The sequence below is a fragment of the Agelaius tricolor genome, unplaced genomic scaffold (genome assembly GCF_023055355.1).
Source record: "Agelaius tricolor isolate 1412-34295 unplaced genomic scaffold, bAgeTri1.0.p SCAF_1, whole genome shotgun sequence".
Lineage (NCBI taxonomy): Eukaryota > Metazoa > Chordata > Aves > Passeriformes > Icteridae > Agelaius > Agelaius tricolor.
Genome location: NW_027269261.1, coordinates 100,056,022 through 100,079,643, shown reverse-complemented (window position 1 = coordinate 100,079,643; position 23,622 = coordinate 100,056,022). Strand labels below are relative to the sequence as shown.

Genomic DNA, 23,622 nt, shown 5'->3' with positions numbered 1-23,622 from the left:
AGAGAGGCAACTGAGAGCAGAGGATATATTTTTGCCTTTTTGGGGAAGTTATAGGAACATATGCTTTCCAAGTACTAATAGAGGTTAAGTATCACCAGCTTGAGCACTTTTACATGTCCCACATCTATTACCTAATTTAGATAACAATCACGAACCACAACATCTCACCTATTAATCCTGCACTAAGAATAGAATTGAACTGCAACATTCTCAAAGAAGGAAAGCCCATGCTGATATGACAATCCAACATAGGCAGGCAAAATTTTTAGCCATTTAAGCCATTGTGTTTAATTTCTATTTGAACTTCCCTAATGTAAATTTATTTTTCTGGATTTTATCTGGCCTTTAGCTAGTAAAGAGCTATTTTTCATCTCAAAATTCATTCTCATATACACATTATTACTATATCCCTCAAAAAAATTGCTTGTTTATCTGCTCCAAAATATACTACATGAACTGAACTTTTCTAAGCCTTTGTTATAAATTCTTTGAGGTATCCTCCAAAAATTTCTTAGAAGAAACGTCATTTAAACATTGAAAATATAATTTTTATATATCTCATTGGTATGGATACATTTTTGTAATAAATAAAATTCTATATACAACTGAGGATAAAATATTTCAGATGAAGGTATAGTTTATGTATAAACATTTGAATTAAGGGAAAAGTTGTATAACTATGAATACTACTTGATGTGTTCTTTTAATGTCAGTATGAGCTACTTATAAGTACACTTTTTGTGAAATACTTTACAACCTAAAAAGCACTTTTTCACAAGAACTTTTAAGTTGGATTTCAACAGTCTTGTCACATCATTGATTACTGTGCAATTTATTATAAGGTGAAAGCAATCTAGAAATGCTAGACTACAGTAGTAGTATCAAAAACATGCTGCTGCTTGAAATGACTCCATTTGCCTCATGATAAGATGACCTTCAATTACTGAAGAATGGAACAGAAATCAAAAGGTTAAATAAATTGCACAGGGTGATGCCTACCCTCAATATGGCTTAAAAATGAAAACTGGAGTGCATATGTCCAGTTTTTGCAGTGCACTGGAGAAACAAAACCTCTTCAGTCTAACTTTGCTCCAGTTATGAGGTGACATCAATCCAAAGATGCCTATTTGGATAAATGAGACTTGCAGTGCACCATCTCACTGCTAACAGTTTAATTTATTTCACAACATGGAAAACACAAACACTCAAAGATACTCTTTATTATGTAAGGATGAACAGTTTTACATTCTGGAAGCATATTTGAGAATGAGACAAGAGCGTTAAATAGTCCAGGTAGCAGCACGCGTTGGCGTTGGATAAGCGAAAGTCAGAGACCAACTTGGAGCTATGTAAATACTGAGGTCACTGGCACCTTATGTCAAAAATTTAATTAAAAACTTTGTACATAACTCTACCATAGCCCCTTAGATGCTGAGGTGCACTCCATACTTAGACACCTGACAAGATGTAAAAGGCTGAACCAGCTGCACTAGGAGCTGTGCTGCACAGGGGCCATGATGCTGGAAGCTGGCCTAAGTGTGCCCTGGGTGTGTGGTGCCATCTCAAATGAATTAGAGGGCCTGGGGCTTTGATCTGTGTTAGCACAAGTTAGAAGAGTTTGAGTGTCATAAACTGGAATAGAAATTGCTAACTACACTAATCCTGCTGTGAAAAAAAAAAAATATTGGAAATCACTTAAGTGATGTGTATCTGTTATTGTGACTACTCTACCCCAAAATCCTCCATAAGAACAACTTAGTAATGATCTGCTTGTCTCCAACTCTGCATGACTCTGTGGGTATTCTTCTTCCCTAACTCTGTACAAGCCCCACTGCACATTACTGCTTATCCCTGCATACATGGTTACCTGAGCTGCATACAGACCCCCACAAATTCAAGCTCCTGTGCTATCTCTCATTCCTTAATGCAGTTTCTTTCATGTGTTAGCTTTCTCTTGCCTGGTCCATTTCTTCTCAGTTTTGGAAACCATCACATGGTTATACTTTTCACATCCTCATAGAACTAGCACCTGATGTAACAGGTACCTCCTCTAAATTTGATCTTATGTGTTCCTTCACTCTGCCTACTCAAGGCAAACATTCACCAAAGTCCCAAACATGGGCAATACTCTACAAGGGACCAAATTCATTCCTTATATGTATGTGACTCTCAAAAAGTTGTAATTTTTATTTTTTGCATGGTTTAAATCTCTTCAGTTGTATCATATTCAACATAATAATTCAAATTTTAAATAAATAAAAATAAATACCTGTTTTGCTGCATAAGGATAAGGCAAACCACCAACAAATATGGATCCTGTTTCAAGCCAATAAGAACTGGACCAGAAATTTCTAGTTACACTTGTATTTGAAGATAACTTCAGGATTGACATTTCTGCTTCACATGGTACCATGCCTTGCCTGCACAAATTCAGAAATAGGCACATTTTACCACCATATATTGTTTACATTACTATCTGACAAATTGATTAGGCTTTTACCAAACCAACAAAGAAAGAAAATCAAATAAATAGATGTTTTGTATTATAGAACTATAAATGTAAAAGAAGCTGTTTAACATGCTCTAAGTTGCCTTGTCTTTGGGGTTTGAAATTCTATTAAAATGAAGCCATGTTGTAAATCTAGGCAGTTTAATTGCTAAAAAAAGCCAAAGCACATAAATGACTGAATAAAAAGAGTTAGAAAATTTTGAATAATAACAAGAAGTCTTCATAATTTGCAAAAAATACATCAATTGAACTGAAATATTTTAAATATCCCTCTTTCTCATCACACACACACAAATCACAAAAGCAATTTCAAACAAGCTGCATTTTAGAAAGTGCAGAGGTACTATAATAATCTGTATTACTTATCTTCAAAAGCATCATTCCTAAAGCTGAAGTCAGTAATATTAGGCCCTGACATTAATATATACATTCCCATTTCCCTCCCTCACTCACATACCCTCTTAAAAATGCTGCCATTAACAACATGCATAAATTGGCAACAACAAACAGAAGGTACCAAGCAAACAATTTGGTTTCTTTCAATTCTTTTAAATGATGTAAAGGTCATTTGCATTCCAATAACCAGCTGGCAGCAATCATTTTATCTTCATGTAAGAAAGCACAATAAGAAAATATCAGAACTAAACCAGTCTCTCATGGGGGAATTTCTTTTAGCCTATCCTTCTCTCTCTACATGAAACAAATCAGAGTTCTATCAGCTATATATTTAAAGCTATCCAAGTGTTTTGTAATATGGGTGCCACAAAAAATCTATGTGAAAATAGCAAATACAAAAACCCCCTAAAAACCAAACCAAAATCCACCAAAATCACAAACCAACAACTCGCAGCTCTATAAAAGCAATTTGGGTAGGATGCAGTAGGTATTGTATGAATTCAGTTTATGTCCGACAATGCAAAACAAAATTTGAAATTTCTTACAAAAAAGAGCAATAAAAGCTTTCTTAATTATATTCTGTCATATGGTACTATATGGATTCTCACATATAATTTCATGAAGTCTTCTATGTGTCTTTAACAGACATATTGGGGAGCTAACATTAGCGACATTTGCAAACAGTTCTCTATGTTTTCCCTGTAGTTCTGTTCTGAGATACTTTCAGAACAATATGCAAACATGGTGATACATATTTACAGAAAGGCCTATAATTATTTGTGTATGTAACATGGCCTGTCCATCCTATGGCAAATAACTTCAGGTGAAGAATAAAAAATTTTGGTTTGTTGCTAAAATCAAGAACGAAAAAGATAAAAAAATTGGGGTTTTGATTCTGTGGACTGAAAACTAGTGTCTTAATGGATTGATTCAGGGGATTTTTTATTCTCCCCTCAAATTTTTTTGAACTTGATAATAGCTAACATGAATGCAAAAAAGGAGCCAAATGTATCTAGAATCAAGGAAAGGAATGTTTTTCCTACCATGTTTTTTGGATATTATACAATTGCTGTATGTCTAAGAACACACACAAGGTTCTGTAACCCACCATTTTCATTAATGACTTACAAAGGGAGTTTGCTGATAATGTGTGTAACTGCCACAATCATTCTCTGTAGCTCTATTTGTAATGGTCAAGAAATTTTTACTGCTGTTTGAACCCAGTATGTATGTCATTCTACAGAAAAGAGTGGCAGTGAGACTTCAAACAAAAAAAATATGATTTTGCAAATATCTAAAATTACTTCTCTTCCTGATAAAATGATATTGTAATTATGAATAAAAACATAATAAAAATATAGCAATATTTCAGAAATATTTAAAGTCAGACTTGTTTTAATGCAGCGCAATTCTTAAGATGGAGTGGAAGAGGGTCAGGGAGGAACTGCCAGGCTTTTCTTTTTAACTATTTGACAGATGTGCTAAGTGAAGTACAGCTGCTCAAACAACTTCTGTTTTTCTCTTAATTACTATTTCTTCTACATGTTTTCAGATGTTAACACTGTAACTAGTTATATGACCATGTATGTACTTCTATCACACAAACACCATATTGATGTTGTTATTTCCACATTAGCTTTAGACATATTTTTTAGCTTGTCCTTAATAGCTTATATGATTGATATGTGAAAGTATTTTGTGTGCATATATTAAAAGAATATTTTGAAAATAATTCCCAGTATTTGGTTTCAGAAAACAAGTTAATGCAATTCAAAGCATGAGCTGCCTTTGCCCTAAGCTTGTTAGAATGTCAGCCATGCACCTCTGATTGTGTTTGATTGAATCTAGCAGGGTCTGGCCAAATTAGAATAATGACTTTAAACCATTGTTTAGCATTTGCTGATGATACAATCACTGGGTCACATATGCACTCTATGAAATTTCCATCAGGCTTTTAAAATACTGTTTCGACAATCAGCACATTGGGTGCTTTAAAGGTCAAGTAAGATGACAGGGCTTTTCGCATAATTATAAATGTGGAAATGCATACAGCAACTCTCAAGCACTTTTGCTGGGTAAGCTACCAGTAATTGTGCCTCAGTCCAAGCCAGCAGTAATAGTTCACAGTTTCCTCATTTTTAATCACACAAATGTAGTGATTAAATACTGGCCTATTAATTATAACCTGAAGATGAATTCTGTCTAAACAGTACGAAACCCATTGCTCAATGCCTCGCAGGTTGGAACGAGGGAAAGGTCAGGCAATAATTTGATAACTATTGATATAACAGTCCCTAAACATGGCAATGTCTGTATGAAATCCAAGTCCTTTTACATAATATCTTTACCTTCTGACATTTTTTAGTGATGATTAAAAGACATTTTTAGGATTATCATAAAATGGTAAAAAAGTAACAAAACAAAGGGTAGAAGCGGAGGAGGGAAAGGGGGATGTTCAGAAAAAGTACTTTGTCAATCATGCTGTGCAGCCTTGCTAGGAATAAAAATTCTTTTACCTGTTTTTTTCTGATGGAAAAGGGAAATCACTTGTTCTAGAAACAAGATTGAAACTTTCACTTGTGTCTAGAAATTTCACTTGAATGTGGCCATGCTAAACAACAATAAATAATTCACTAATAACGTTGAATTGTTTAGGTTGTAATATTAGCATTCACTTTTTTATACAAAAGTAACAAGATATTTAAAATATCTATACCAAACATGAATCGTGAACCACCAGAAGTAATTTTATTATAATATATCATGAAACTATCCCTAATTCCCCAATTGTATTGAAGACAATTTTTTAAATTAAAGCTGAGAACATATTTCACTTTAATTATATTTAGTTATTAATTATAGATTTATTAGCTTAAAAAAAGACAACTTGTTTTTCACTCAGTAGTGGAGGTTTACATTTTCTGGTTTTGTGCACAAACTGTTCCTTGCAGTAGAATATTTATTTTTGTAAAATTTTGATAAAACAATAAACCTACTGTCACTACAATCAAGAGAAACTTTTTCTTAAGGCACATTTAAAAGGCTGGATCAATTTTTACCTAGCACTGGTTTTGAAATCTTTACAGCTTTTCAAAGGTGTTTGAGGCAACTTTAGGAATTGATCATTTGGACCCCTCTACTCAGAAAGTTTTGCAGGTTTTAGTGTTGGAGGTTTACAAAATCTGACTGAATAAAGCAGTGAGCAACCTGTTCTGACCTTGGCTGGCCCTGCTTTGAGCAGGAGGTTGGGCTAAAGACTTCCTGAAGCCCTTTTTGGCCCAAAATACCCTACAATTCTACAATCCTAAGAGACCTTCCTTCAGCAAAGAAAACCCCAGAAATTCCATACTAATAACAGTTACAGAATAGGGCAGAATCTCTTATTACCTGCAGTAGATTTATCTAGATAGAATATATACCAGCTCGCTCACCGTCATTACATTTTCACTCTGCAGTAAAATGAATAATTTAACAATACTCTCATCTGTTGTGCTGACTTTGCCCTACTGAGACACCAGGTAACACACATTTCCAAATTGTAGATAAACCCATTAGTCAACATCTATTTATTCTCATTTCTCTGATAGCATATTTCCTGAGCCTGAAGCTGATTTCTTGGTCTGGTCTTACATTTAACTGTCATTTAACTAAACAAATAAGAACAATGAAACTAATGATGCAAATTTCTCTAAAAATACAAGAAAGGAAGGAAATGAACTTTGTTTCTAAGAAATAAATAAATATGGTGCCCCCTTTTCTTTTCACAGAAATTACACTTATACTACTATGCTAAAGTCCACAACTTGAGTTCAAATCCTGACATGGAATCATCCATATTTTTACAAAGTCATCACTGTTTCTGTTACAGTTACTATGGAAGTTACCCATTATCTTCAATTCTGAAACTTACAAAATTCACTGGTTAGTGCAATTCAGGAATAATTTCAAACTCTCCTTACCAAACTTTTTTACCATAAATTTTTTTATAGACATGATCTCAGACTTGCCAGTTGGTCTCAGTCCAGAGACCAGCCTTCAGATTTTAGTGTAATTTACTACTTTAGCTATAGCTAAAGAAAAAACAACTATCTATGCCTCTGGCCCTTTCTGTCTTTGCAGTTTCCTGCTTCTGGTTTCTTGCTGCTCACATCATACCAACCAGATACTAATTACAGAAATTAAACTTAGAAAACTGTATGCACTTATTTAAAGTTGAGGCAGATATATCACTTAGGGAAAACTTTGGCTCAATTGAGAGTACTGTATTTAAGTATTCAGAGAGCAGGAAGTTTAGAGTTGGATTTAGACTTGGAACACTGTAATTTTCAGTGAATCTTACAGACTGTTTATAATAAAAAAATGGTTACATTGTGGGAATTCATATTTATGTCAGCTCTGCTGGCCAATGTTATTTCTGATCTCTATACCCTATGTGTGCTCTCCTTAATACAAGTTCTATGCTTATGACATATGGCCAAAGCAGCCACAGAACACTGAACCCACTTTTAGTATCCATAAGTACCCTCTGATGTTCCATAGAAAATAATACAGAACACAGCCTGATGTATTGCTATTGGCCTGTTATTAGAGTCCCATTTTACTGGTTTCATGTTTCTGCCCCTCCAATAAGATGCTTCAGAAGATAAGGCAGAAAATTTTAATTCTTATAAGTGACACTAATGATCTCTTTTGACATCCAAAGCAAAATAAAGTAGCTATGACAGAAACATTTCTAGCATTTTTTAAAATTAAACAATCTGAAGAAGAAAATTTCACAATACACGACAGATTTGTCACTTGCATGATTCTAAATTTTAATGAATTTCTGCTTTAAGGTAGAGTTCTGAGAATATATAGAATGTGATTTATACACGAGATGTAGCATGACTAAGTAAGCTTTTATTTTAAAGAGGCTGTAAAACAGCAGTTTGTATCAAACTAATTGGTGGTATTAAATCACTATTAACTGTTATTAGGATCAATTTAGTATAATTAAATCCATTGCGTTCAATGATATTACAAGAAAAAGGCAGTTGCTTATTCTCTGTTGATTCATTAGAAGTTTGTGAAAAATAGCCAGTCTGGAAAATTAAAAAATATGTGCAACATCTTAAATTTCCACTTCATAATGAGTTTTGATTTCAATTAGGATTTTTTTTAACATTCTATTGATGCAAAGTAAAATAAAATTACTTAGCTGAAAAAAAGTCCCTTAAGTTTTAAACATTTTTTTTAGTAGAAGACTTGATCAGTGCAAGGTAGGGTTTTTTTCCTGTACTCAGACAGCTATATAAGCAGAAAGACTACTTTAACTATTCTTAATTTATGGAAACTAAATGCAAGATACAAAAAATATTAATGCCCAGTTTCTCTGACATAATTTCTAGGTTTTATGCATTTCCAATATTCCTTTCTCTGTGGAATCTTAGCTCTTGCTGAATGAATAAAGTAATTGCTGTAGTGATTTTAGAACAGCAAAAGGTATTCTGCCATGTCTGGCAATGCAGGACCAAGATCTCTCCTACACAGTTCAAAAGGAGTATCATCCTGTAGCATGAGCAGTATAACCCCATGATTGTTTGCTGGCAGAAATTGTTTCTGAAACAAATTGATAATTTTAAGAAGACAAACTTCAAGCTAACATTTTAAAGAAACTCTGATGTTAGTGGAGGGCTGTGGGCTCCACCATATACAGTAGATATGGTGGAGCCTGGATAATCTGACTGGCACTTTATATAGTTACAGATGTGGTTTGAATGGCACCTTAGGCAAAGGACCCTATATGAGCCCTGGAAACATGGGTCAGCAGCCAAACAAAGAAAGACGAAGAATAAAGTGGTTTAAACATGGAAAAAACAACCAAGACTTTTGAGGTCAAAAGTGTCCCTTTAACATTCAGGCATTCTGAATTGTCTCCCTTCTGTTGGAGTAACTTACGCAAAAAGTCATGAGCCCCCTCTTTAAGGATAAACTTTATTTAGCACATAAGATAACTAGATTCTTCAAAGATTATGTTTTTTAATAATGCAAATGTAGCAATAAGTACGATTAAATAAAATCCTTGAAAGCAAATTTATTCTCTAACTTGAAATAAATTTTCTACTAGATATAATTGGTCCTAAACAAAATCTCCTTCTTTTGTCTGTCCTTCGTCTTCTTTTTTTCAGGATTTTCTGTGTTCACTGTTGCCGCAGACTCTCTGCAAGCTCCATCCTGCCCTTCAGGGAAAAAAAAGCTTATTTGCTTTCAGAAGAGGTGCAGTCTTCCTGCCTCCAGATAACCCTGACTGAAAGGGATTCATGTGGGATAAAGTAGTAAGCCAGCTTCCTTCTTGCTGTGTAGGAGTTCCAGTGCACAGAATTCACACAGCACTGTCTCAGTAAACAAGGCTGCTACACTGCCTGTCGTGCTTTTTGCATATCCTGCTCTATTCAGAGGAGAAAAGGATTGCTTGCATCATCTTTCAAATACTCATGCTGTCTCATATCTGCTGCAGTACAATGACTTAAAAAAAAAATGCATGTCTTCAGGTTTCTGGATGCAATGTGCAGTGCCTATCAGCATTTTTCTCCCACTACAGAACCATCTAATTATTTTCATTTCTCCATTTTCTGGACATGTCTCAAATAACAGAGCAGTGAAAGGGTATATAGCAGACAAAAAGATCTTTGAGGCGAGAGTGAATTACACCTCTTATATGTCTGCACTGCTGGCTCAGTCCTGAGCATAACCTCAATACCTGAGACACAGGGTTAGCAGGGGTAAGAAGGGAATCTTTATCCACCTTTTATTTTCAGCTTTTTACTGAAGTACTGGCTGGGGTTTGCCAGACAGAATGATCTGCATACATAAAATGCCCACCAATCCTGTGGGTTTAGGAAGAGGTGACCATAGTAAAGTGTATCTTAGGAAAATATTTAATAGAAGGACTTGATTTAAATGAAGTCTATGTTTTTCATAGACTTCAAACAAAATATTGATCACTTAAGATATAGAAGTGGTCAAACTAGTGGTCTCTTGGTGGTCAAATAAAGTTCCCTTCTGGCCTGAAAATTTAAACCCAAGAAATTTTAGAAATTTTAACTTAGATAAAAACAGTAGCTTATCTTACTTTATGCTGCTATGTTTAAATCATGATATACTTTCATCCATAGAGAGAAAAGAAGTTTTATAAATATTTTTTAAAACCTACATTGTTTTTTCTCCACTAAGGTTCTTTTATGATAGCTAGTATATTTACTCCTTATTAATATGCACAAATTGTATAAAATATATTGATATCATACGTGAAAACCAGAGTCCTTAAAATCACTTTGATTACAAAATCAAAGTCCTCAGTGCATTTAAGTGTATAAAAGGAAATACTAGATTGTGTGCATTATATATATTATGTCTGCTTTTCCTAAAAACAAAATCCATTCAGAAATAGGATACTGGTACATTCAATTACTTTTTATAAGGAAAAAATATTTATAATGTATTTAAAAACTCAGCTGATAATATTGTTACTTTATTTTAAAAAATAGCAATTTGAATTATTCTGGTAAGAAAATTTTGAATGTTCTGTGAAATTAATAATGTGAACAATAGAGTTAAGAACTATTGTATGGATCACATGGGATAGAACAGGATTTAAATACTCTTAAACAGACAACCAGCTAAAGACATGTCCTGAGGAAAAGCCTCCAGCAAATACCTAAATTGTTTAGACAATATCTCTAACAGATATGGCACTTGGTGATATGCAGCAGTCAGTAAGAGAGGCAAGTTGTTTGCTTTTTGTGATAAAGATAGAAAAAGAAAGGCAATTTCTAGTAATGAAAAAAAACCCAAACAAATAATTTCTGAATCTAAAATAAAAATATACTTTTTCACAATAAAGACACTTCAAACAACAGTGGAACCATTTGTGTTGTTGTGGTACAGTAGTTCTACTATTGAAGCTTAAGATGTTTTCTTAAAAAAATTAGTTCAGCCTAACTGGTATTTTAAAAATACCTAGGATTAATAGAACATGATTGCAGAGATACACTGTACTTGAAACTTATTTCTGGTATTTGTGCACAAAAATGATCTTAAGCTACAGAAATCTATGCTTATGCACAGAGGAAACTGGCTAAGTATAAATTCATGGATGGTCTCTTTCCTTAATAATTGTTCAGCAGCAGATGTAATAAATGCATTCTCCTATTCAACCTATGTATGGATCAACCTATGTACAGATCAGTTTTCTTATCTGTGTTTTATAGTGAGATGCTGTTGCTGCTCTCCAGCATCTGCAGAGTCATTATTTCCACAGTGTTTTAAGTCATTAAAAAGGGAGAACTATCACAGAATAATACAATAATGAAGGTTGGAAAAGACCTCTAAGGTCGCCAGTCAAACCATTAACCTAATATTGCAAAGTTCATCACTAAACCATGTCCCTAACTGCAACCTCTAAATTTTAAAAAATACTTCCAGTGAAGGTCACACTTTGGGCAGCCTTGTCCAATGCTTAACAACCAATACTGTGAAGAAATTTTTCCTAATATCCAACCTAAACTTCCCCTCATGCAACTTGAGGCCATTTCCTCTCATCTTGTTACCTGGGAGAAGGTACTGACATCCACTTGTCTACAACCTCCTTTCAGGTATTTATAGAGAGCAACATGGTGTCTCCTGAACCTCCTTTTATTCCAGCTGAACAACCCCAGCTCCCAAATAGAAAGATACATTAAAGAAGGTTTAAGTTATAAAGTATTTATGAGATAAAGTAAAAAATTAAAAAAAAAAATTAATCACAAGAGGGAATATTATTGGCTTAGTTCCTCCTCTACTAATCTGTGAAAGGACTAAAATCAAATTAACTCTCTCTAAATGTACTGTGCACATTAGCAGAATGAACTGGAAAACACATGTGTTCTGACTAGAAAGATTTCAGAACTTTTCCTCTATTTAGTGTTTTCTGATAATTATTTGGCTTCAGTTTCACAGTTCATAAATCAGAATCTCCTTTGATTCTGTTGCTTCAATCCAGCATTTCCATTTCTGTGGCACTGTTATGCTCTGCTAGCGGGCAGTAATTGTGTCATCATGTAACAGAAATCTTCAGCCTCAGAAATTGTCCAACTTTTGAGCTACTTGTGCCAATAGTCAACCTATGCTGTTAAAAGTTAGTATCTTTTTCCTTTCACAAGTATTTAATAATACCCTTTTTGGGGATATTGTTCATTTTTCCTGCTCATCTGTGTGATAGTTACCATATCTATTCAATGTTAAATTTCTTTATCTTTGTCCAAAATCCCCAAACCAAAATGAAAAAAGAATCCTTCAAGTTTTCTTCACACTTCATGATCAACTCATTCCTATTTTCCACTTTAAAAATCCAGGTCTTGACATCAGTATTGATATTTCCAATGTTTTAATTATTTTCATTCCCTATTAAATGGAAATGCCTGCATTTCTAAACTGTATTCTCAAACCCGTTTGTTTTCAGTGACTTGGCATCTCTGCAATGTATATTGGACATTAAGTAGTAGATATAACCTACTTAGGATTTAAAATACAGTGAATTTAACAAAATACAAATGTCATTTTCTTACCAGTGTTAATACATCATAAATAAATTGAACTAAGTAAGAAAACCTGTATTTTTTCCAAGTAAGCTCCACTGATCTGGGAAAAGTTTCAGATCATACAAAAATTAGAAATTATTAGATAAGTCAGCACATGTATTTCGTTCACCCCTAGTTTTACACTAGGCACTTTAGGAGGGACTGAAAAAAAAGACCAACACAACCATGGCTGACAAGTATGTCTGTGAGGACCCTGTCAATGGCCAGTTTAGAGGTTCAGCAACTTCCTAAATCTTTTGTATTGGTAACAAATACAAAACAGGCTAAATACTGATGGATCCAAGTACTTAAACTTCTTGCAGCTGATGCAAGTCCATTGACAGCTTTCCTGGGAGACGAGAAGAAAATTAAAAGACCCTGAAGCTATTTTATATCAAGAATATATTTCTCACTGCATTTCATAAATATTGAATACAGCTCTCTAACTAAACAGCAGCAATTGGTAATAATATCTTTTGATTTACACTGCTTCTTGAGGATATGGACCATTAAGCATGTTTTCAATAAGTATATGACATTTACATGGTACATGAAACAACAGATGAGTGACTTCTTCACCCATATGCTGTCATGCTAAAAATAAAGGTCAAATTCTGCACCTTTGTGATAAAATAAAAATAGGAATTTATAACAAAAGTGAAATAAAAGGAGCCAAAAAAAAGCAAAACAGAGAAGCATCTGCAGGATTTGCTACCCACTTTATCTATCATATGCTTATCTCACCTGCCTAAAAGCCCTAGGGAAAATATGAGGTTTTTAGCATGTTGTGAAGGATAATAAATACAGGATACTTTGCACCATATGGATTATCTCAGACCCTCATAAAAAGCTGTCAAAACCAAGCAATATAAAAGCTCCTGAATGAGCATATGTTGCATTTTGGCATGATTATAAAGATCTTTTTCTGACTAAAGGAATCAGAAAACTTTTACATCTCAAAAGCAAGACAATCAATCACTAAAAGTCCTATAGGTTACTAGTGCAAAACTCAAATTAAAAACAATAGAAGTTAAAGTAGAGGAATAAAACACTCTTTGAAAAGCAATTGCCAGATTTTACAGTCAGTTTCCAATGGAGCACAACACCAGATTATAATCCTAATGATCTCAGACAATTAAAAAAAAATTCAAACACGATAGACTCATATTAAAGAATGAAGTTGCATTCATGACATCTATTGCATAATAAATTTATAAATAGACAAATTTGCTAAAGGAATTGACAAATATAATCTGAGACCTCAATTATACAAAAATACTTTTTACATAATTGAGGAAACTATTTGTATCTGTACTGAAATGAAGAATACTGGGGCAAGAAAAGGCAAATTTCTAATATTGCTGCTGCAGTTTGGTTTGTTTCTGCAATACATATTGTTTTATCAACTTGTTTTGATGACAAAGATTGAAGAAGAAAAAGCTTAAAGAAGTTAATGGAGGCAGTTTTATGAAGGCTGGAATGAGAAGATTGTGGTTGAACATCCCCTGCATTGCCAGTAAGAAAACTTTATCTTCACTACAAACCAAACGTGTAAAACCTTCCAGTGCTTGAGTCTAACATTTTCTTCTCTTCACAACATCCTGCAGTGATCCAATCCCTTTGGGATATTGCCCATATCCATTTTTCACTGTAGCTCACTCACTTTCCTGGTAACACTCTTAAGAAAACCAAAACAACAGTCAGAAATGTGAGTGAAACAGCTGCAATGAAGTTTCATTAACAGGCTTAGTACACAACCACAGTAGTTTACACATGAAATGGAACTTTCAGGCACTGCTCTGAGGCAAACCTTGGCAACGTTGGTTTTAGAAGCCAATGACACAAATTAGACTAATCTGATGCAAAAAGTTACATTCTAACCCAAATTATCCACAATATCCCAGATTTTGAAGCAAATACAGTCCTTACATTGTATCAAATTTATTAAATTATTACAGTTTTTGTAGTCACAATATTCCATCATCAGGAAAAATGTACTTCAGCAATGCTGCTACTTTTCTTTCAGCATGAATATCATGATGAACCATGAGAACTGGATAAAGGACATTGCTTGACAGCAATATGCACATTTCTTGCAAACATTAGATAGTGTGTCATTTATTTTATTTTTGTGAGGAATTATTTCTGTGGGATAAAGGAAGCAGTAAAATGTTCTCTTGTAAGGAGAAAAGGAAGATACTATCACTATCTAATTTTCACTGTACTTAAACTTGTATTTAACAGCAGTCACTACTTTTAAGTCTACTTTCATTTAATATGATATTGTAGAGGCGTCACGCTCTTTGAAGATGGCTTATCTTCAGCAGCTGAAATGCACTGCTTTTCCTTAATTGAAAAGACAAAATCCTTTCCATCACAGGACTACATCAAAAGAGCTCCAAAAAATTAAGATAACATTAAATAATTAAAATTAGCATTTTCTTTCAAAAAAAAATTTATTGTTATTATCCACAATATCTGTTCATAATGCTTAACATATGCACAACAAAGAAAATCTTGTGTGCATACCCGCTATGTTACAATACGCAGTATCTCCTGCATTCCCATTTAACTTCACTGCTTTCCCAGATACCATTGTTCAAAACTTAACATATTTATCTCACTGAAAATCAGTTCTGCGAAGATTAAATATTTGCAAGCCTCTAGAAAGTTGCTGAATAAGTTACAGAAAATTTTCACCAAAGTTATTTTAAGTTTTCTTATGCTGTATTACACTGCAGTTGATTAAATGAAATGCTAACTTTATAAAACAATTAACTCATATTTCAAGATTGACTCTATCAAACTTAACTGTCAACAATATATATTTAATTGTCAAGATAGGAAAAAATGTAAAGCATATGTATACAGGACATATACTTTATAATTAATTCAAGCACATATGAAAATGCATGAGATGACAATGAGAAGCAACTCCAAATCTTTCTGACATCTACATTACTAATATTTTGAATCTTAGAATCATAGAATCACAGAGTTGTTTAGGTTGGAAAAGATCTTTAAAGCCATCAAGCTCCACTGTTAAACCAGCACTGCCAAGTCCATCCAACACCAAACCCTAGCTCTAACTGCCATGTCTACATGTTTTATATATATCTCCAGTGATGGTGATTCAGCCACTTCCCTATACAGCCTCTTTCAGTGTTTTATAACCTTTTTTGTGAAGATTATTTTTCCAAATATCCAACCTAAATGTGCTCTGGTGCAACTTAAGGCCATTGCCTCTTGTCTGATTTTTTGTTAGTCGGGGGAAGAGTCTGACTCCCAGCTCACTATAGACACCTTTCAGGGAGTTGTAGGGGGGCCATAAGGTCTCCTTTCAGCCTCTTGTTCTCCCAGCCAAACAGCTCTGGCTCCCTCAGCCACTTCTCATAAGCCTCACACAATTGGCCTTGACCCATTGATTCAGTCTGCCCAGATCCTTCTGCAGAGCTTTCTTGCCCTCCAGTGAACCAATGCTCGCACACAACTTGGTGTCATCTGCAGAATGTCATCTTAAAACAACTATTTCCAGAACTATTTCCACTCTTCTAAAGTGAGTAGAATGATTAATTATTAATTGCTCTGTAACTAGCCTGAGTCTCATAAATGGTATGCATGCCTTCTTTTTCAGCAGGAGAAATAAGTGTGGCCCATTTCCTGAGCTGTCCTGAAATAATTTCCTGCAAATGAAAGAAAGTTCCTTTCTTTTTTATGCTCAAAAGGAAAAGCAAAATAAAGAAATTAGGTTGGTTTTCTTTTGTCATGGGCTATCATCATGGGCTGATTTAGAGACTCAAGCGTTTTTCTGCTTGATGGAATAGGGTGAAAATGCATAGAATAAGTGTATTCCCATCATGGTAATTAGTGGATCTCTGAGGGATGACAGTGACATCACAGTTTGAATGCTACAGTGCCAGGAGAAAGGCATTGTAGGGAGTTCCACATTACTGAGGGTTCAAGTGTTCCTACTTTTGCTATTTTCAGGAGCTTAAATCTTTCTTAAAATGAATAACAAAGGAGTAACAATTGAATTATAATGGATTTCAACTATCTTAGTAACTAGAAATTTTATGTCTCCACTTATCCCCTTTCTCTGTCACTTGGGATTTGTCTTCTTTGGGATCCTCTCTTACTTGTATTTAATGGGCTTGCAGAGTACTTGAGTATTTAGTCTCTATTCATATAGAAGCTGCTTAATGATTTTATCATCTTTATATCTCTTCTCTAAAAACTATTTTCCAATTTAATTTCTCTATTTTGCTATGGAGAGGGAGTCATAAACAGGAAATAAACAGAACTCCGTATGTTACTAGATTTTAGAGAATCCCACTTTTATCAGTGTCATCGAGATATTGTGTTCTATTTCTTCCTGGTCACAGAGGAGCTTACACTTGCTTTAGCTTCCATTAGTATGACTTGGTTTATGCTGCTCCTTTTTGGGTGATAAGCACAACCACAGTGGATTACTGGCTTTTGCTCCTTGCATTAATTTGTGTATGTTACTGAGCAGTCCTAGCCATGAGTGTGGTTTAACTTGCTGGAAAAAAATTATGATAGCAAAGGTAACCGAAATGCAGAAAAAAAACTTTGGTTCTCCTCACTGAGTACTCACTGCCACATCTGAGGCAGCAGGTACAGTATAATGGATACACACTGCACAATATTTCCCATGGAAGGAACGGGAGACAGTTTTGCCCTGCAAAAATTCTTCATTTTACAATGTTTGGACAGATATAGCTATAAAAGGCCTATTCCAGTGAAAGGTTTGTATTCCTTCTGCACTCCTCCACAAACATTTTAAGGACTAACTTACTCCTGAGAGGCAAACAGACAGCTAGGTTGCTTTCTTCTTGCTGGACAAGATGGCTGGATTTTACCTATTTTAAGCTACTTAATAGGAACTAGGCACCCAGAGAGCCCACTAGGTGCCTAACTTTCGTATAAAGTCAACCCAAAACTTTCACTTCCAAGGCTGTGGATTCTATGAGCACAGATATTTGGTCATTAGATACATCTATGTACAAACACCATGGAAAGCCTACTACCAACCTCATTTTCCTACCTCATTTTCTTTTCATTTTATTCTCCTTCAGTTGCATGTATTGTTACTTTTACAGGAATAATGTATCCTATTACGAGCTGCAAGTCAGTGACAGCAATGAAAGTCATGGTGCTGCTTCTGCCTATCTATTTATTTTCCAAGATTTTTCTATAAATCACACTCTCATTGTTGGAAATTCAACTATTTCCTGGACTGAGTAGCTTGGATTTACTGTGCAGCATCTTCCCTGACTGAATGTTTATGTTTGCTACAGTAAATTACTTCAATAAGAATAAATTTATTTCCACTAAGCACATCAGGGATGTGATGAGCACTGTCCAACTGTAGATTTAAACATTCTTTCCAAGGATGTGTTGTGGCCCAGACTACCATAATATAATTTTACGGTACCTGTTCAGGTATCATAGTTAATCAGATATAATATCTGTGGGATTTGCTAATGGTCCAGACTATGTGATCTTTGATAAAAACAGAAAACAGTAAACTTACCTAATTTGCACACTGTACCAGTATCCATCATCCACTCTAGCAGTGGTAGAGATGTTTTTGACTTCTGCTGTGTCATCACATAAATACTGGTACTACAGAGTGAGAAAAGGTTTTAATTACATTATTTCTAATAATTAAACAGTTTCAGGCATTGAAACTTGAATTTTAAAATGATAAATGGTTTCAAAAAAGTCCTGAAGGATGTCATGTGTATCAAGGAAAATAAATGTTTCATTGAAAGTTCTGGATAAGGAAGCCTATTGTACCAGAAATATGTACACATATATGCTTCCTAATCTGCATGAAAATGCTTTAATCTTTGTGTATTGTACAATCAGATATTATGGGTCTGATTTGCAAAGAAGTCGACCATCTGCAACCCATCTGAAATTAACACTGGCCATGGGTGAATTTTACTTAACATTTTATGGCTTCCTTACACTTCCAAACATGTAATGTAGCGTGCAGGCTTGAGCATTTTGGAGCACCATTTAATTTCCTATACTAATGTGAACAAGCACTTGATTTCATGGTTTGTCTACTTGTAATTGTAGCTTGATTGTGAGCTTAGAACCATTTGTTCATTGGGCTTTAAATCCACATTTAATTGACCAGCTTTGTGAATGATTAAGTGAATTCAATTAGTTTTAACATGGCACACTGGGATCTCTGAATAGATTTGTGTCAATTAAAATACCTTCATATTTTATGGTGCTTATGATATGTTAGAAAAATATTTTTCCGCATCATTACTTTACCATGAATACAAGTAAGATGAACTTAAAGCCATCACCATTTTCTAAACGTTGGATAATTTCCTCCCCGTGACTAATCTCACCTTTTTTTTTTTTCTGGACAAAGTCACAATATAATCAAAGACAAAAAAATCACAATATAACAAAATAAAGTAAAAGGTAATTTTCTCTTCTTTTCTATTTATCTTCAGTTTATGTATCTGTTTAGTATGGTCATTGTCTTAAAACATGAGGGTGAATATAATACAAAATGCTGTTTCTAACAGATATTTCACAGTTCTTACAAAAGAATATATTACAGGTACTTTGGGAAACTTTTAGCAGAAAATTGGGAGATTAGTAACGAGAAAAGTAACTTTTCTTTTATTATCTTTTTATAGCCTCTTTAGTGTCTGCCTATCTCTTAATAAAGCTCTAATATTACCTCTTCCTCAAAAAAGATGGAATAATTTGTGGAAGGTAAAGATATACCACAATAAACACTTTACTCTTTAAAGTTAATAAACAAATATATTCCTTGTTAGTCTGTCCACAAATAATTTTTTTTCCTGATCCTGTGGAACTGAGATTTAAATAATAGATGGATTCAAAGATTTCTACTCATAGATACATGGTAAAAAAGACACACTCTATTCCCTAACATGATAAATTTTCCTATAACAATTCATTCAATTTCTATGTCTACACCTATGCCATAGGCCTTCCTTATGACTATTTTAATAAAGTTCCATGTGAGGAATTTCAGTTAGTTTAGGTATAAAATACAATAACCTAATTTGTACAGCATGTAAAGATAAAACCTACATTTTTTGGTTTTGTGTTTTAATGTATACTCTTGTGAGTCATATTGACTCTATTAGCCAAGAATTGGACAAAACAGAAAGCAAGTTTAACAATTATCTTCTTTAAACTACTGAAGATGTCAAGAATCTCCATAGCTTTATTTACTATCTTCTACAGTAAGAAAATTTAAAAATATTAACATTTTTACAGATTCAACTTTTATTTACTTTTCCTTCAGTGGGAGATTTTGATGCCTTACCTGCAAGGTACCATTATTGATGACAAGTCGAATTAAAAAAGGTCGTATTGTTTCTGGGCTCTGTTCAATATTTAGAAGAAGTCCATGAGGATCATAGGTCTTAAATTCCAGGTGGATGAAATTTTGCATGTTCAAATATAAGCCTTGAAATTCCAGGTAAGAATCGCCATAGTAGCGAGCATAACTAAAATCTGTGAATAGAATTTTGAGACATGTAAGAATACAAAGACATTTTCTTCTTCACACACTGCTTTCTTATTCTGGTAGTGGTAGCAAAGATACAGCATAATTGTTTATATCTTTCAAGGATTCATAAATGAATCTGAAAAATGATATTGGTTTTCTTCTGTCAAAGGTTAACACTGAGAGTTTATATAACTAGACATAAAGGTTTTTGTCAAATTATATTAAGCAAGCATATAGATCAATCCCTGAAAGACTAGGCTACAAAGATGAAAGAATTGGTACGTATCTAGCAGCTTTGGCTCGACATTTGCTTCAAAGTCAGGTGTTTTCATCAAACCTAGATGCAAGAACGAATGGGTTTGGAGTCTCCACAAAAACTACGCAGTATCTAAAGGGAGGAAGACATTCTACATCCTAATTATGAAGCTGGCATCTTAATATATCAATTCTTTTCTGGTGATATGGTGAAAGATGAAAATTTCCCTTGGGTTTACATCCATCTTGTCTCATTTATCTATAAACCTCATAGCATTCAGCACCCTATGCAATACCTGGCAAGGGCAGATGCAACTCTTTTTTAAATAGAAAAGGTCTGTGAATACATGGGTTCAAGCCCACTAGGTGACACTTAAAAGGGGCTTCTTTGTATTTTTCATTTCTTCCTGTCCCCTTCTTTCTTCTCATCTTCCCTTTCCCCGCTCCTTTCCTCCACTTTTTCTGCTCCCTTCCCTTCCCTTCCCTGTTCCCTCCCTTTTCTCTCCTCTCCTTTCATTGCTCACTTTCCCCCATTTTTTCCCCTTCTTTTTCTCTCCCTTATGGTGTGATTACAAGGGAAGAGACATGCACATAGGTACCTATTCATACACAGCTGCAGTCTTACACTTTGTTTTTTCATTTGCCAGTATTAAAATTGAGATCATTACATTTGTCTGCTTGTAAAGACTAAAAAATATGGGTTCTCTTCCATACTTGTAACATAAGGAGTTAAGTACTTTAATTTTTGTAGAAGCAGGTACATATGCTTTAGTCTCACAGCACACAATTATTTGTTTGATCAGCTTCACGAGACTGATAAAAATTTAAAGAAATATTAACAATTCAGCCATCTTGTGAAAAATATTGGTGCAACACTATCAACCTGCATACAATACACAACACATTAGTGAATGATTCCATTTCCCTTTGGTCAAATTTCACTCAATCAACTCTACAGGGGTTTAGGATATCTTTGAAGGTCACAGATCTCTTTTTATTTTCCAAAACAGGTAAAAATTTAATCTCTTGTGACAACAACTCCGATACCAAATGCCTCACTATATATGATTAAATTCTGAACAAAAATGATAGTGGGAAAAAACAAAAACTGTTGATGCTGAACTTTCATGTTTCACTGTAAGGGTATGCTGAATTTTATCCTTTCATGACTTTGCATAAACTTATTTACAAAGTCCGAGTCACACTGGTCAAATCTCAAACTAAGCTCTTAAGAAATTCTCAGTACTATAGAAGAATCATCAACATATGCATACATACAACATAGAATAACATAGACCAAAAATTCCAAGCAATACCAATCAATAACCAGTGCTGCAATAAAAGAGATTTTACAATTTTAAGTGTATTTAATCCTTAAAAACTCTTTTTTGAACTATAAGCCTGTAGGTGTAAATTTCAGAAATTAAATTAAAAAGAAAGGCACAGAAAGCTTTTTACATTTTATAGACAGGGCAATTTCTCAAATAAAAGGCTTTCAAGAATTATTGCCAATCGCTAACCCTTGTTTGTTTTCCTTCCTGAGCAAGCCACTGAGCTCTAAATCTTTCTCTCATTCTGCTTGCCCTGAATTGCCCCTGAATAGATTTTGCTTATCCCAAGGAACCACTCAGTTATCCCCACACTCCTGAAAGTCTGATATCTAACCATCTCTTTTTCTTGATCCATTTAGGAGATCAGCTTGGCTAAAAGACAGCAAAGTTGTACACAACCTCCCCTTCCTGCAGTCCTAAATCCTTCTGCTACCTTTCCAATATTTTGGAGGTGGGTTGTTTTTATTGTTGGGTTGTTTTTCTCTCCCACATTGTTCAGTGTATAACAAAGCTGACATGTGAGAAAGGTCAAAACTATGTCAGCTCATCAGAGATTTGCTAACACAAGACATTTGAGACCCCAGATCTCACAGAAGAGTAAAATCTGTAATCATAAGGAGAAAGAAAAAAAAAGGTAGTTGTGAGAAGAGTTTATTCAACGATTCCTGAAACTGTAATTTAACTCTGATAACTGAGGTCAGACTGAATTATCTACTAAAATTCAGGGAAGACCCAACAAGCACAAGCTAGTGGCATCTACCTTTAGCTTTCTCCATGTAATTGTAGCAAGTGCACAGAGCACTACAGACAAAACTTGCGACTTTATTCTGGCCAACATCCATTTATTTTTATCTTCATATGGCAGCACGTGATGAAGCCTTGCAAGACAATACACTCCATGCCTACTCAACAGATTTGAGGCCAGTTTGGCTTCTATTGGGAAATACATTCATGCTGCTAAACAGAAAACTTCTTAAACAAATCATCTGCAGTAAAATTGCTCCAATTGCTCTAGTCCACAAATATGGAAAGAATTAATGAGAGAAAGCACTGAAGAATATTTAGCAGGCTCCAGGTTTCTATAAAATCCATAAAAATACTACTTCAATAACAAACAGGCTACATTCCTTCCCACAACAGCTATTAACATAAACTGCTGGTGTGGTTTTACTTATTAAGATTCTCACATTGTTTGTAAAAGTACACAATTTCTTTTTATAGAACATAAGCTTTGCTTATAATCCTTCTAGTGCACTTAGATGCAGTTTTTTCATTTGACCTCTGGAGTTGGCATCCTAGATTGTTTTTTGTCCTAATGGAGAGGACTCGTCCCCCAAGCCTTTAGAACAAAAAAAAGAAAAATTGAAACCATATCTTATCTTTCCCTAGGAATGCCTAACACTTGCTTTCCTAAGAAACAGACAAGCCCTTTGGTCTATAAAATCCTCTCAGCTTTAGCTTGCTCCCCTGCGTACATCCAGCTCTCTGTGGCTTTGTGTTTACTAGACTTCATATGAATGTTAAATGTCTGAATGTTAAAAAATTTGAGATTCAGCTGTAATAGTAAGCAGATACACAGGCAGGTCTGAACCCAGCTGACAGGCAAGCTTCATTAACTCTTGCCACTCCCTACTGGTTTTCTCTATTCCAGTGAGTATCAGCTACATCAGCTTCAGAATGGAGGCCTGCAAATTTAAAAATTTTTGAGAGCTACACAATTGCAAGAGCTTGTTTATAAAGACAAGTAGAGAGAGATAATAAAACCTTTTTAGATGTTCACAAGCATGCACTCCTGGCGATCAAGCTTTTGCCTCCATATATTTCTATGTATAATGTAGCCCCTGCAGTTTGCATGGACTCAGGCACAAAGAGGATTAAAATGATGCTCTTCTTCTTTCTTCTGCAATTCTTTTTGTTATGTTACACCTGGGAACAAAATCCTCCCGTTCAAGCTCTTGGTCTTCCATTTCTCATGGACATATATTTCACATCTTTTGT

The 23,622-nt window shown here is 34.4% G+C and overlaps 1 protein-coding gene across 1 annotated transcript in view; it reads right to left on the bottom strand.

Moving 5' to 3' along the window:
• The window catches only part of EYS (eyes shut homolog), a 791,734-nt gene that overhangs the window by 243,182 nt on the left and 524,930 nt on the right, over positions 1 to 23,622 (bottom strand). Inside the window, exons 33-35 of the mRNA XM_071445583.1 lie at positions 19,853 to 20,043; positions 18,056 to 18,147; positions 2,270 to 2,420 (exon numbers count right to left, since the gene is read on the bottom strand). Of these exons, the coding sequence (XP_071301684.1) occupies positions 2,270 to 2,420; positions 18,056 to 18,147; positions 19,853 to 20,043 (434 nt within the window). The remainder of the gene's footprint in view (positions 1 to 2,269; positions 2,421 to 18,055; positions 18,148 to 19,852; positions 20,044 to 23,622) is intronic.